The sequence below is a fragment of the Aquarana catesbeiana genome, linkage group LG01 (assembly GCF_042186555.1).
Source record: "Aquarana catesbeiana isolate 2022-GZ linkage group LG01, ASM4218655v1, whole genome shotgun sequence".
Lineage (NCBI taxonomy): Eukaryota > Metazoa > Chordata > Amphibia > Anura > Ranidae > Aquarana > Aquarana catesbeiana.
In genome coordinates, this window is record NC_133324.1 from 104,382,669 (window position 1) to 104,399,632 (window position 16,964).

At 39.2% G+C, this 16,964-nt stretch overlaps 1 protein-coding gene across 3 annotated transcripts in view; it reads right to left on the bottom strand.

The window, feature by feature from the left end:
• Nucleotides 1–6,710: 6,710 nt before the first annotated feature.
• ARL15 (ARF like GTPase 15) overlaps nucleotides 6,711–16,964 on the bottom strand; it is a 463,258-nt gene continuing 453,004 nt past the window's right edge. For all 3 annotated transcript variants that reach the window (XM_073622405.1, XM_073622377.1, XM_073622396.1), the window contains one exon: nucleotides 6,711–8,113. In XM_073622405.1, coding sequence (XP_073478506.1) covers nucleotides 7,961–8,113 — 153 coding nt within the window. In that variant the 3' untranslated portion in view covers nucleotides 6,711–7,960. The remainder of the gene's footprint in view (nucleotides 8,114–16,964) is intronic.

Genomic DNA, 16,964 nt, shown 5'->3' on the forward strand with positions numbered 1-16,964 from the left:
ATGACAAACCAATGTTTTTAAAAAAATAACAGATCAGTAGCACTGCTGATGAATCCAAGATTATTTTTTTTCAGGAGCTATACCTGCCATTGGAATGTTGACACTTGGGTGTGTTGGCTGCCTGAGTCTCCTTGTTGTGGTTCCATCCACCAGCTGCTATGTCATTTTGTCCCTACAACTCTGAAGAAATACACCAGTTACAGACTGGCAGGTGGAACCTCAGCACACAGTGGATAAACACAGGTATTTGACACACATGGAAGTGTCAGAGGCTGAAGACTCCAGCAGTGTATCTATCTATGCAATTGATTCAATGGTGACGGTGCTGGTATGTACTTTTAAAGCCCACCTCCAGGAAACTGAAAAATTTTGTCAACTGCAAAGGTTACATGGTCATTTAGGTCAGTGGTTCTCAACTCCAGTCCTCAGGACCCACTAACAGGCCAGGTTTGCAAGATAACTGAAATACATCACCGGTGATATCATTTGCTGCTCAGTGATTGCAGTATTATAGTCTGCATCTCCCCAAGGTAATACCTAAAATCTGGCCTGTTAGTGGGTCCTGAGGACAGGAGTGAAGATCTACTGGTCTAGAAGGCTGCAGAAAGCAGTATTACTTACGGATTATATACTCCTCCAGCAGCTGGCAATCTGCACGGTTTCAGCAGTGGACTGTCCCTTAGAGTCATTACGTCCATTGCAGAGTAATGTCCTCGGCATTGGACATCAGAGGATCTGTAACTGCCGGAGCATTGGGAAGAGGAAGCCGGCCAGACCTGAACAGGTACAGGTATTTAACACTTTTCCATAACAGGACCCTACTGCCCCATGCAATATCACAACTATAAAATGTGGCATCGGTTATCACCACAAAGATTGCCCAAAGTGTTAATGAACGGAAGTTTTAACTGTTCTGGCTAATTGATTTTTATAGTAAATTCTTTTAAAAGCATAAAAGAGCCACAGTCAAGTATATCCCAGCAGCAAGGAGCCAGCCAAGGCTGCTACAAACACAGAAAAAAAGGGGGGGGGATTAACTGCGCATAAGTGAGATTGTGTAATCAATCAAATTAATTAAAGATTGCTACAAACACAACCCAGTGCATGTCCTTCAGTAGAAGATGACTAATCCTACATGCACTGCAATGGGTGGCTTTATTCTTTAAGTTACACAAGAAAAAAAAAAAAAAAAAAAAAACTACAGATAGATTAAATGATTCCTTGGTGGTAGAGGTTTCTAACAGCTGGTAGACAATGAGCTTGATTTTTTAAAGGCAAATAGACTGGGCACTCTGCAAGTCCAGTTGCTCCAGAGCTTAATAAATGAGCAGAAGCTCTGCTGATTCCATCATCCAATCATGTGTAAGCAAACATTTTTTTATTTTCCTTGCAGATGATTGGGTATTCTTTGCAAAGTCAAGCTTAATTTATGAAGCTCTGGAGCAACTGCACCTGCAGAGTGCAATTTGATTTTGCAAACTGCACAGCCCATTTGCCTTTCGTAAATCAACCCCGATATATAACCTTCTCAGCACCTCTTAACAATGAAAAGCCTGCACCACCACGCCACAACAGTGGGAGAAAATAATGTTTGTGTTTTCTGTAGCTCATAAGAAGTGACAAGGACACTGGATTTCTGGCAAGATCAACGGGTATCTTCTGTAGTTGCTGAAAGCCATTCATTTTCAGGCTAAGGACTGGTCAGCTAGAATATATTATATTTATATGTTTTCTGGGTTTAGATACCCTTTGAGGCAGTGTGTGTGTTCCATCACATTCTATTACTGGGTGTTTATAAAAGGTTTGCATAAGTGGATACTAATGAATCAGTGGAAATCTCCTTTAACTTTACAGAATAATCAAATATCTTACTGCAATTATACAAAGGACAGATATGACTTATTTATAATTGGCTCACAAAGTTCCTTTCCCTTGTGGTTTACTATACAGCATATCGCTCGTTTAATTTTATTATATATTCTTATTTTCCAAACAAAGTGTGAATTAGTGTTTAATGGAGGAGCAGCAGGTTACAAATATATTGTAAAAATGACTATAAAACACTATTTTTTTTTATCTTTGTTTCTTACTGCCATAAATCATATATATAAAAAATAAATCACAAGAATATGAAAAAAAAAAAGCTACAATAACATATTCCTATATCATAATGTGAAACTGTATTTACATCTATATAGCATAAAGAAAGAAAATGGCTGTGTTTAAAATAAAATTATATCTATATACTTTAAGAAAAGGCAACAACCTTCACTAATACATCCACGTTCATCTAGAACAAGTATTGTAAGTTTAAAGCACTATGTTTTCTGCAAATTTAAAAGAAAAGTCTACATTAACATATGGATAAAACAATAAAACACCAGGAAGAACCAAGAAGTAGCAACAACTCATTATCCACCATTTATGTTCTGTTACCCTAAAAATGTCAGGTAGAACCTCAGCTTTGGCTGCCACGGGTCACATGCCTGCATTTGTTTTTTTTTTTTTTTTATAAAACTGTGCATGTATTTAATTTGTTTGACTTTTCACGTAAAGGAGGAACACTGCTCAGTAGTATTTTACTGCGGAGATGAGAGGAAGGGAACCCCTTTAAGGTAGGAATATGGCTGCTGCAACTGCCAAGGTTTAGGCTTTTCATTTGTCAAATGTTGTTTTACTGACCCAGAACAAGAATGTAGGTCAATCCTATCTTCACTGGCTGTCTACAACTTAACAAGTAAGGCAATTTTTTAAATACATGTACACTCACCATGTTTTATTAATACTATACTTGATCTTCTGAGCTGGCGGCACATCGCCTTTGCTTTCTAAAATTCCAAACAGTGTTTTCGCCAATCCAGTTTTCTTATGACTTTAGAACACTTTCCCCTTTCCTAATCGCAAAAGCATTAGGGGACGTTTTTCTACAATCCACAGAATAGTACTCATGGTTGACAAAACTGCTTGGGATTTTGGTGTGGCAGATGAAGAATTGTCATCTTATTACACGTAGTAAGGAGCACATTGGATCTCAGGCAAAACCAACAGGCACTTTTCTGTACCTGCCTCATTTTTTTAGGAGACAAAATGCAGGAAACGTGCATGTATTGCAGAGATGTACTAAATACATTTTTCTTTATTACTGGTATTTTTTCCAGACATACGCTCCCTGCTCTAAATAGAGCCCGAAGTATATGCTATTTCCATTGCTTTATGGCAATACAAACTTTGATATGCCTATTAAAAAGAAACACTACTGTAGCTTGAACTGGAACTCTAGCCAAAAACTTTTTTTTTTTTTGGGTCATTGGAACAAGAGCCGGTGAAAAATCTCACTAAACAGGACACAGTAGTGATTAAAGCAAATTAAACCCTAAATACAGGTATAAAATGGTGTAAAAGATGGAGTTAGCCTTCAACTTCCGCTTAAGTCCTCTGATTTTTATAAATTGCCACAGGAATGAGCTATGGCATTGGCAACCTATCACAGCACCAATGCAAAGGCAAAGCTTGGCTCTCTTGGACTGCACATGTGTTATATTTATTCATGCCATCTCTTGAGGGTGGAAGTTGGGCTATGGGATGTAAATTGCAGAAATCCCTAAAGAGGAAGTAAACTGTGCCAAATTTTCTTTTTTTTTTTTTTTTAACCCCTGCAAAGTAAAGGCATAATACTTACCTTAAAACAAAGCCCTGCACTGCTGCGCTGTGAGCTCTGACAGACGCTTCCATCTCCGCCCGGTCTTCCCTTATGGGTTTGCGGCCTCCGCCCATCTGATTGCCTGCGTCACGATGACATCACTCCCACGCATGGGAGTCACGGTCCGCAGCACAGAGCTGTGAAGGGATGGCACGGGTATACCGTCCCTTCAGAGAGCATGGAGCTGGTGACATCACCAGCTGCATGAAGTGTGAATATCTCTAAACGGTGCAGGTTTAGGAGATATTCATAGTACCTACAAGTAAGCCTTATTATAGGCTTACCTGTAGGTATAAGTTTACAGAATGAGTTTACATCCTTTTTAAAGGTGATGCCAGCTTCTACAGGAGCAAGGAAGAAAAAGACCTACACCAAAACACTGTGTAGGCATCCTAGTAATGCTGTGTATTTTTAACGAAGTTATTGTTGCAGTGAACTACATTGTTTCAAGTTTTTTTTTTGCATAGTGTAGTAAACCTGGAATCTCCGCACTTTATTTTCGGATAGAGATTTCCTCACTTTCTGCCCAGTGAGAACGTGGTCACTGATTAGAAACTGATGAATTATCAAAGCCTTCTCACTTCTATTCAATGAAAAAAAGGTTTGGGCTGGAGTTTCATTTTAACGAAGGCTAATAAATGTAAAAAAAACAAACAAAAAAAAAAAAAAAACACATTGGTTACTGATCTATACACCGTACATATTAATTGGCAGAAATCTATAGATCACTATATATACAACTTGAATTATACTCTAAGCTATTAACATTCATGGAATTCTGACATATTGGTCTCCATATCCAATATGCATTCTACAAAACAGCAAAACCTTAAATGGGTATTAAAACCCAAAGAATTTTCTGAAATCAGCTGCAGATTACTTCCGTTTGGAAGCCATAATGATGAGTTTTTCAAAATCGTATCACTCAAAGCTATAAACTGAAGAACAGAACAAAGACAGCTGTTCTACCAAGTGCACCACATAACAAGGTGACATGCATGTGCTTCAAGACACAAACTGGAAGTAACAGAAACCACAAACTGGATGGTAAAAACATTTCTTTAGGCAGATTCACCCAAAACCGATTTCGGCATCTTCTCGTATATATATTTTGCGAACAATGTCTCCAACGATATCTCCACACCTCATTCCCCAACTCCACCTATTGTTGGGTGGTAGTTATGCAAGACTCTACTGAATTTTAAAATGTATGTTAAATTATAAGGACTGTAGAAGATGGCGTGAGTTTTCTCCTGAGATAAGAGGTTAGTGGATGATTAAAGCAGACCTATTGTCAAAAATAGGAACTAAGCTTCCCTTCCCACCCTGCTCTTTTAAATGCATAAATGGGAGCCCTGACAACCTTTACTGGAAAACCCCTACTCCAGGATTGCTCACTGTCCGTGTTCGTCTTTACTGGTGAAACCACATTCCAGGATCCCTCAGTGTCCAATCATGTGATTAAATGTTTGGGTATGGGTTTGGGTTATTCGGTAATGTGACATCCGCTGAAGGGAAGGCTCCACTACTTTGACCTCTGATCCTGTAACTTGGCAGAGAACACAACCTGTCACCATATTATCCGAAAGCAGCCGTTTCCCAAGTTTTCCAGGGCTTCTTCCACAATCAGTTGTTTTAGGGAAAGCATAATCTGTTTAAACCAGTTTTATTTTAGATACATTCTTTTAAGGATCATACATTTTAAAACTGTTGCTTTGTATCTCTCTCTATGTGTGTAAAATACATGCACGCATTCATATTTTATATATACAGTATCTCACAAAAGTGAGTACACCCCTCACATTTTGTGTAAATATTTATTATATCTTTTCATATGACAACACTGAAGAAATGGAACTTTGCTACAATGTAAAGTAGTGAGTGTACAGCTTGTATAGCAGTGTAAATTTGCTGTTCCCTCAAAATAACTCAACACACAGCCATTAAATTGTCTAAACCGCTGGCAACAAAAGTGAGTACACCCCTAAGTGAAAATGGTCTCATTTATCCATTTTCCCTTCCTGGTGTCATGTGACCCGTTAGTATTACAAGGTCTTAGGTGTGAATGGAGAGCAGGTGTGTTCAATTTGGTGTTATCGCTCTCACTCTCTCATACTGGTCACTGAAAGTTCAACATGGCACCTCATGGCAAAGAATTCTGTGAGGATCTGAAAAAAAAAAAAAAAGATTTGTAACTCTACATAAAGATGGCCTAGGGTATAAGAAGATTGCTAAGACCCTGAAATGGAGCTGCAGCACAGTCGCCAAGACCATACAGCGGTTTAACAGGACAGGTTCCACTCAGAACAGGCCTTGCCATGGTCGACCAAAGAAGTTGAGTGCACATGCTCAGCGTTATTTCCAGAGGTTGTCTTTGGGAAATAGACGTAACAGTGCTGCCAGAATTACTGTAGAGGTTGAAGGGGTTGGGGGGGGGGGGGGGGGGCAGTTTATTGAGGGAACCATGAATGCCAACATGTACTGTGACATACTGGAGCAGAGCATGATCCCCTCCCTTTGGAGACTGGGCCACAGGGCAGTATTCCAACATGATAATGACCCCAAACACACCTCCAAGATGACCACTGCCTTGCTAAAGAAGCTGAGGGTAAAGGTGATGGACTGGCCAAGCATGTCTCCAGACCTAAACCCTATTCAGCATCTTTGGGGCATCCTTAAAAGGAAAGTGGAGGAGCGCAAGGTCTCGAACATCCACCTGCTCTGTGATGTCGCCATGGAGGAGTGGAAGAAGACTCCAGTGGCAACCTGTGAAGCTATGGTGAACTCCATGCCCAAGAGGATTTTTATGGCAGTGATGGAAAATAATGGTGGCCACACAAAATATTGACACTTTGGGCCCAATTTCACTTAGGGGTGTACTCATTTTTGTTGCCAGCGGTTTAGACATTAATGGCTGCGTGTTGAGTTATTTTGAGGGGACAGCAAATTTACACTATTATACAAGCTGTACACTCACTACTTTACATTGTAGCAAAGTGTCATTTCTTCAGTGTTGTCACATGAAAAGATATAATAAAATATTTACAAAAATGTGAGGGGTACTCACCTTTTGTGAGATACTGTATATAAACACTATATATACACTGTACATATATAAACTCACATATACTCTCTCTCTCGAAAAGATTTCCGAAGCAATATGTAGGTACCTAAAGATAGCTCAGCAGATACCATTTGCTTTGCAATTCCCTTTCTCCAATTTATACATCCCACTGAGCTGTCTAAGGGTGCATTTAAACCTGCAAAAGCACCCTGACTCCGCTTATGCAGCGATCACAAACGAGTGATTGGCCTTGGATGCAGACTGCCTGAATCCATGGCCAATCACTTGCATGTGTTCGCGATTAGCTGTGGGAGCCAGGAGCCTCTCAATACTTTTAGTGGGGCTTCCTATCGCAGGTAACATCCCTGGGGTTCTTGCATCTAATCAGAGGCAGATGCATTGTCAGGTGCAAATGCACCCTAATAAGGGAAGAGCCACTCCTGCGGTTTCATAAACAACCAACTTCTTTCAGCATCGTATGAGAAATGACACAATGCTGAACGTGAGACCTATAGCTTCACCAGCTAAACTCAAAATATTGCTATGCAATATTTATCATACAAAAAACATATGTATGTGTGTGTGTGCACGCATGTATGTATATATGTACACACACACAGGTTATTTTTCTAAAAATAAAAACATGTGGAAAAAAAATACTATACATTCCCTTGGAGAGCTGGGTAGACAGGAAGAAAAAAAGTTTCTATTTCTTTCAATAGGTTCATTGTACATCCATCAGCATCAGTCCATAACTGAAATACAAGTTTTGGGTGCACAGAAACTTAAGGCTACAATACTAAAGACATGTTTTGCATGAAAAGATGAGTTGTAATATCAATATAAATATTCTATAGGTGGTTGAATTGATGAACATCGTTCGTAGCCAATGTTGCTCATATAGTTGTTCTAGACGATATGGATTGATCCCGTTTTCAGTTATCCAGCCTATTTTTATGAATTATTTAAAGTACCAGTCCTGGCCTACTTAACCAATACTTGGGTAGATGGCTACTAAAAAGATACTATCCACAAAACAAATATAAAAAAAGAGCAATTTGATGTAGATATAAGGCAGCAAACAATGCAGACCCTCTGTGACCCAGACACAATGCTGCTGTCCATGTATGATGTGCCTGGGAAGTAAAAATGTTCCCAGGTGAAACATTGAAGATGCCTGCTTCATTCAGGATTTTTCACAACTGTACAGGCTCAAGTTCTCGATCATCTAAAAGGTTTATTAGCATTGAAAAGCTGTCCTTTACAGCTTCCATGTTGTCCAGTGAGGTTGGCTGTAGAATCCATCTTTTTCCTCGTGCCAGTGGCTCAAGTTCAAAATACTTCTTGATCTAAAAAAAAAAAAAAAAAAAAATGTAATCCAGGAAAAATTGATGCACTGTACAGCATAAAAATTAAACACAAACCAAACACGTGGTTTCTGAAGTGTAGTCTATTTTCATTTTATCTTTCTATAATATAACTTACACCAAACAGAGCACGAAAGTTAACTGAAATATCACATTCCCTAAATTTTTCCCTGCTCCAGAGCATCATCACCACAAAGAAAAAAATAAATCTCTACCCAAGTAAGACAGCCCTACCAATCAATCTGTAACGAGTTAAATATTCAACTTATAACCATATATCCAAAAGTGCACACAAAATAGTTTTATATGCTATTCAAAATAAGTCAATGAGACATAAGTGCTCTGTGTCAATTTGAATCCAAATTACATGCTCTGAAAATAGAATGTTTCTTCCACTCCACTGTACCCTCAATCCACACACCAAACTCAACGGATGATTAACCTTGCATAAACAAGAAAGTCAAACTGCGCTTATTCAGCTGGTGTATCGTGTGTTGGGTCCCCCACTTGTATTATCAATACTTCACTGTCCCTTTAAGATCCTCCAACAGTAGCACCAGGATCATCAAAAGAAATGGGAGCGCCTCTCGTGGTGCAGTAAATTTATTAAACCCACTTTTAAAATAGCAATGCACTTACATTTATTTAAAAGAATTGGGATCTCAAAATAGAAACTGAAACCGCCAGTGTGTCCTCCAGCATGCATTTCAATGAAGCAAAAGTGATGCCATCGGAAGCCCCTCCCAACACATTTCGTCATCTATGTGCAACTTCCTCCCTCCCACCTATGTGCATGTGTGTTAGGAGGGAGTAAATCCATCAAGGTTATCCTGGAATTCTACTTTAATATCAAGTACGATTCGGGGCACGCAGTCCTGCATTGTAAGGTCGCTCAGTGCCCACCCACAACCCAGAGTGTCAGTGCAAAGAGCAGATCATTGGCTGGCAAGAAAGCGAGGGAGTAGGTAAAATGGCTTTTTTTGGGTGCCCTAGGGGGCGGAAGCACCACTGCAAGGGTAGTTTTTCAAATTTCCCTGGGGCTCAAAACTAAGTTTTAATACGTTAATGTAATTTCAAATGTTTTTCAATCATTAAAAGAACAGCTGGCGATTCTATCATTAAGGAAGGGACCTTGTTAGTGTACTCCCTGTAATAGGGCGTCAACTGTCTACCAGTCACGCTAATTCTTTTGTCTTGTTAGATGCACCCCTGGTAGAGGCTATTAAATAGGCAGTTGTGCCGATAAGCACTACATAACCATGGTTCACAGTTAGGACTACTTTCATATTTCTTAATATCAGCCACACAGGGAGTGCACTGTTTTTAGTAAGTGGGCCAATTGTAACTATAATAACAAATGTATTTGAAATTTAGACAAGGATAAGTACTCCCCCAGTTTCCATGGAATGGTGCTGGGCCAATCATCAGCATGGAGTCACTGCAGGAAATAAATCGCATCTTTCTGCATACCCAGAAGTATCAGTTATTTCTCTTTACTTCTAGTGGCAATACGAGGCTGAAAGAAGAGCAAGTATGTGCTGCTGGGGAGGGGGAAGTTAAGTGAACCTGTTAAAATTCCCTGTATGGACAAATCACAAGTTCACTTTAAGGTGGTAATATGAAGATTTGAGCATAAAAGAGTGAGTAGTTTCCACTATCAGTTATGCATATCAGTTGTCTGCATGGATTGGAAAAAAAAAAAAAAAACCCTACAAAACATCTAAAACCATCATGCTTAGAAATGACTCCAAAGAAGAAAATGCACCCAAGGCAACACAAAATAACAAGAATGGACAGCATGACAACTCCCATCACAGAAAGAGACAGCGCACCTATCCAAAAATACAAAAGGGCTCAACGAAGTAACATTTGTGCAAAGTTACAGTATCGTGCATTTTTCAGGTGTGTCTGCTTTACATTTTCCATATATATCTGAGTGGGCAAGACATATTCTAAAGTCATGACATATCCACAAAAACAATGTCTAATCTTGTTTTTCAGATCTCCCTGTCAATAAAATGTCATAAAATCAAATGTCATATGAATCAATGACTGAAGCGGTACAGCCCCCTTCTAAGAAATGATTGTTTTAAAAAGCTTTTGCTTATTATTAAATATACGGTAGTTTTTTTCTCAATTGATTATGAAATATGTTGCACTACTGATGAATGCACAATTGAATAAAATCAGTTTTGGGTGCACACCTGCATGTTAAAGCACATCAGACATAATTTCTAGATTCCAGCAGCAAGACTTAAACAAAGTAGGTTTTTGGACCACAGACCCCCGCGCTTTTACGGTTTGTGTTTACGTTGATGCATTTATGTCCCTCCCTCAACTCAAACGTGACTTTTCCTATATATGAATGAGGAGGAAAAATGGCGCCTCTAAATAATATATTTTTGCTAGTAATTAAGCAGCTGCCATCAATTTTGTGGTGGATGCCACCAAAAAACTTTGTATACCCTGTGTTGAGGTGCTAGCTTGAATAATCTGTGTGAAATATACAAATCCCAATTTACAAATAATTAGTCAACCACTAACTGCAGTGCAAACAATCAGTGCATTCAACTTAACAACAAATGAAAGTCCGTGATTGTAAAAACACAACTTTTTTTTCAAAAAAGTCAAAAAAAGTGCGAACAGGAATTATTCTTCTATTCAAACTCTTCCCGTCACCACATGTGCGCTTGTGCTACATGCTCTTTTCATTTAGTGCTCTCCTTATAATATGTGATCCACCACCTAGTGTAAGGGGGACCACTCACCAGAAGCTTTTGGGCCACCAGGACACTTACAATTCTTTAAAGTTACAAAAGCTGTATGTGCCCAGCGTTCACCTCTGTCTCTCTCATCCAGTTCCACCAACAAGAAAATCCAAAAAGTTAAAAGCAATAGCGCAATAATTATACTATAAGTTTTTTTTATTGTAATCTCTTTTTAATACGTATGCAAGTCCACTCACATAAATTTGTGCCATGAAACTGCACCCACTGTTCAATCGCTTAGATGTTAATCACATTCCTCACCGTTCGTACAAACGAACCCGCATGTGTTCCACCTAAGCCAGACGTGATGTCAGCAAGACCCAGAAGTTGCGCTGCTGCTATAGACCTCAATGCATTTTTACCAGAAAGGCGTCATTAGGAAGTCATCCTGATGACGTTTCCTATGCATGAAGTCCCAGAAATATTATGTTCAAACAGTCTGAAGCCCCAAAAATGTCAGATTTAGGGTGAAGAAGAATACTTTTACTAACATATCAGGAATTACTGAAGACTTGTAAATTAACCAACCCACTTTAAGGAGGTTTCACTCCTATTCATTTGCGTTATCCTGCATGCTTTAATATATATATATATATATATATATATATATATACACACACATATACACACACACAAACACACACACTGTACAATATATACAAATCCTGGCCTGCAAGCAGTTATAGGCAGCCCTATCACTTTTACAAAGTTGGGAAGGGGGCCCCCTCCCATCACTGCCATTCCTAGGCTCTCCTGTAGCACTAGGGAGCCCAGGACCTCTAAGTAGTCAGGTTGGCTTTCCACAGAGGAGATGGAGAAATATCTGTTCCCCCATCTCCTCTGACAAATGAAGTCAGAAGCAACAAAGATTTCGTCTCTTTTGGTTTCCCTGTGTCTCCCTTGTCAGTGCAGCCAGGAAAGCACCTGATCAAACAGTTCTCAACTTGATTAGCTGCCTTGGAGGGCATGGGAGATATCATGGGTCTAATAGACCATGAAGAATACCTGTCACTGCCCACAGCTATTACAAGGGTTATTGTTCACTCCTTGTGAGAGCTATAAAGTTAAATGCAAAAATAAAAAAAAAAGTGTTTAACAAAAAATACATTTAGATAAAATATTATACACATATTTAAAGTACCCCCTGTGCAAATGTGCATGTAGATCCATATGAATGAATGGGAGATTGAGAGCAATAATTCTAGGGCCATCATTCGTGTTCAACTCTAAACGGATAACCTGTAAAGGCTTTTAAAAAGCTGCCTAAGAATAATTTTAGGTACGGTAGTTTGTTGCCATCAGTGTTAATTTTGACAGCAAATTTCGATTTAGTTTTAGTCTTTTGACTAAAATGCCATTTTAGTTTGTCATCTGTAGTTGTTTTAGTCGTATTTCGTCGACAAAAATCTCCATTACATTTTAGTCGACTACACTCTCCAGTACATTTTAGTCATCTAAAATCAAATGGGTTTAGTTACATTGTAATGCAATATTTAAACATTTTTCTACAATTTCCAAACTCATTATATACTCCTGGAGTGAAAAATCTAATATGTTATTATTTATGGTATTAAGGTTTGAACACGCAGTACAGACAAAGATTTAGTCGTTATACAATGTCTTTATTTAAGCAAATTTTGTTACAAGAATATTGCTTTTTTGGACAGAAGTGGAACGTTAAAATAAAAAACCCTAAAAACTCTTTGCATGATGATGCTACCATGCAGTGCACATTTACATGAACTTTAACAGTTCAAGAAACTGAACAGAACTTCTGTTCAGTTTCTTGAACTGTTAAAGTTCATGTAAATGTGCACTGCATGGCAGCACTGAAATCATCATGCAAAGAGTTTTTGGGGTTTTAAGAACACAACAAAACATTGCAGCAGCTACAAACACACAGCACAGGCACTATCACTGGCAGTCTGGCACAGCATAATAAACCAATACTCGAGGGTAATGCTTATTTCTACAATAAGAATCAGTTTACTGCCAGTTTATTATTTCAACAGTTCTAATTCTCAGAGACATTTCCGCACAATAAAGAGTTCCAGTTTGCATCCTAGCTAGTGTGGCCTAGTGCCTAGTCTTGGGTGCTCAGATATAATACCTGGGTCCTGGTTCCGAACTGGAGGAAGCTATATCTTGATGAAAGCACCCAAGGTGGGTGCTGGACAGTTCAATCACAGTAGCTATTTATAAATGTTTTCACACAAAATTCCCACAACATTCACCCAGTATTCACACATCTTTTCAATTGAATCCAATTAGAAAAAAAAATGGTAATAGTTGTGTGAAAGCATTTTGAAATAGACCCTATAGTATAAGCCCTTCGTGGCATATACAAGACTGATATGAAATTAGCAGTGGATTATCAACCACAGATGAACAGTTTAGTAACCTTGAACAAGCTGAGGTAGTAGGGTGAACAGATGAGGATGATTAGGAGGTCTTGACTCCTAATCACTCTCTGGACTACTGGTGACCACCAGCCCTGTAGTATAACTTAAGTATTTACTCCTCAGCCTATAGAGACGGCATTTCCATTGTAAGCCTGTGTGGCAACTCGGTATTTAACCCCTTTCCCGCTCAGCCCCAGTACCCCTTTAATGGGGTCTGTATGCCCAGAGCGTGGAAAGGATTGCCGATCATGCGACCACTGTGACTATTACAGTGGTCACATGATCGGGAGTCCATCCCACTGGCTATCGATCATTAGTGTGGACCGAAAGCTGTCTTTAACAGCGCAGTCCCTGTGCTGGGAGTGTGCAGTGAGTGCGCTCTCAGCACAGAAACCTCCACTGTCCATGACACATATTGTCTGTGCGGCATGTGGGTATTAAAGCCCACCATTTTGCTGCCGCACATAAGTGTTAAGCTGCCGGCAAGACGTTAAAGACATTATTGCAGGTTTTTAAAAATGCTTTTCTGAATGACTTTTGTCAGCTAAAGAACGCTTTATATATTTGGTGGACTTTTTTCTATATCTTACAGCAGTTTCCAGAGTCAACTTTGGTGGGGGCCATAAATAAATAAATAAACCAATTTGGGGGCATAAATCTTTAGGCTGGGTTCACTTAAATGCTAATGTGGGTCTCCTCACATCCAATTCGCATGACAGGTGAGTATGACCAGCTCTCAATGGAGCTGGTTCACACAGGTCCAGGGGGGCCGTGCTCCAGATTGCAGAAGGGTCCTGTGCATCTTTGGGTCCGGTTCAGGTGCGAATTCAGTCAAAAATTCGGACCTGAATCGCACCTGAACCGGTGAACAGGGATGCACTGAACCCCATGCTGGGAACCGCGGCCAGAGATATGTGAACCTGGCCTTAAATGTTTTTGCTGAACTGTATGATCCGGGGCCTGCCACACACACCTTACAGTATACTTCATAGCAGAGCCTTTCTAAAATAATTTGGTTACTCTTTGTTTCTGAACATGCAATTAGGGTCAATCATCATTCATTCACAATTTCTTCAATCTCAATACTAGAAGAACATGCATTTCTGCATTTCCAGTTAAACAACTGTTTAGGATTTCAAGAATATTGTGTATCAACCTGAAACTTTGTGTATGTTAATCTATCAATTCTTAACATACCAGCAAAGAAGTATTGCCTGAACACAGTTTAGTTTGCAAATTCTTTTGTGGAAGGGTATTTTCTTAAGGAATATTAGTTTTCCACACTCCTACCAAAATAGCCACAAGTATGCAAAAAATATTTTGACACTTTAATGTGCAGTATATATCACTGGCCGGGACATGTTTAAGCAGCAATAAAGGAAACATATGTTTATTTAGAAACTTCATTAAAAATTAGTGAGTCTATGTTCAATGCCAACAGAAATAACTTCTGCAAAATATGTGGAAGAATAAAAGGCACGCAGTGGAGAATTATACAAACATGCAACTACAAATACCAGCATCAACAAATTTAGGAATCAATCAAAGGAGACAGTATGGTCATGAAAGGTGTTTGCCGGAAAGTAACTGACTTTTATTTGACAAATGCATGAAACAGAAACACAGCTGAGCTGCCCACAAAGCAGTCATCATTGCATCTAAACTTGAATATGTAGTCTTTAAAACAGTTAATGAATTAAACAGTCAAAGCAGTCAACATAGTAAATATAGGGGTCCTCAAGGACAGCCCTCAACATGTCTGGGGGTGGCACACAAAAAGTTTAGCCTTTGTGCATTTGCTATTCTTTATTAGTTTAATAGAATTAAAAATGTATTTTGTACAAACTGCCCTCTTCTAAAATCCTACCTGTTGAGGCATTTGTGGGCGACAGATAAAATGGACATCATACCCCAATTCAACTTACTGACAATACCTACAAAAATTCCTCAGCCTTTTTACAAACAGCTTCAACTGCCCTTAAATCAACCACAGGATACTTTCCTTGCCTAAATCAAAAAGGTGGAAAAACTATTGGACCACCACTGAAAAGACTCATAACTTTGGATCTTTTACCGCTCTCTTCTGGATAGACCTTTAACTTTGAGGCACAATATCAGTGATACCTGTCCTTAAGCGCCACTAACCCAGGTGCCACAATTATTAATCCCTCTTTACCACCTTGATTCAAGAACACTCTTCTTCTTATACAGCTACATTACCTACTTAAATATGTAAAACATTCAGTTTAAACTTGTGAAAGAAATTTTAAACTCTGTATATACACACATATATTTCACTTTGTATTATTTGTCAACTGCAGGCAATGTCCTTGGCACCATATGAAGGCTGGCCATACATTATGTAATTTTCTTGTAAAATTTTCCTTTAGATTTACCAAAACCATATAATATGAGGTCAAACTCAAACAATTCAATTTGCATGCAATCAGGCAGGCCCTTGCACTACATAGTTGAAGCTAAATGGCAAACCAGACAAGTGTTGTGGACAAGGCTCCTAAAAGGAACAGCCATCTTCTTGTTGGTGATTCAATTGTAAGAGGTGTGTCTTTAGGTAATAATGTGGAAGTGTCAAAAGAAGGTAAGACGTTTGCCTGTTGCTACTGTTAGCAAAGATAAAAAGCGCATTTTAAAAACTGTCAAAAAAGCTAGTGAAGAGAGCAATGTTGATGAGCACATTGGCACAAATGATTTGTCCCAGAATGATGTGGGTTCTGTACAGAAGGGTTTTCAGAATTTAGGCCAGGATCTTCAACAGTTAGGCTTCATTCCCACGAGGCGGATCTGCTGCCACGGAGTCCGCCAGCTCAGTGGGAGATCTCTCTGTTGAGGGGCTTGTCGAGCGCCACTGGTTGCTATGGAGAGATTGGACGAAAATGAACAGCATGTCCGTTTTCATCAGACTAATATGGAGCGCCCAACAAAACTGACAGGCGGACCTGAACGGTCCGACAGTGTGAAAGGGGCCTTAGGGTGTACCGTTACATTTTCAGAGGTCTCGTCTGTGCATAATGCACAACAAGAGAAAGTACTTTGTATAGCAGAGTTCAATGTTTGGTTAAAGGATTGGTGCAAAGCTGAAGGTTTTGGATATTTTAGTGAGGATGATTAGGTGGTCTGACATTGAGCTGTTCAAGAGATGGTCTGCATCCCTCACACAACAGCACTGAGCTTCTTAGTATGGAAATGGGGGCAGAGATATAATTGATGAGCATTTCTGTTGCCAGAGGGTTGAAACAAATGTAAGGTTTTGTGTTGCTAAGGTCTTGGCTGATGGGGTGGTCACTTCAGTTAAAGTTTTTTGGTATAATTAAAGCAGTAGATAGTGTTTGTCATGTGCACTAATGCTCGTAGATAGTGTTTGTCATGTGCACTAATGCTCGTAGTTTAGGCAAGTAGCTTTGTGAGCAGACAGCTCTTATGTCTAGGGACAACTTGGATCTTGTTGCAATTACAGAGACAAGGTTCAATAATTCAAATAACTGGGAAATAACTATACCAGGGTATACACTGTACAGGAAGAACAGAGTAGGAAAGGGGGGAGGTGGAGTTGCCATATATGTCAAAAATAGCATAACGCTAACATTAATTCAAAAAACAAATTAAATAATTGATACCCTCTGGGCCTGTCTTCCAACCAGAGAG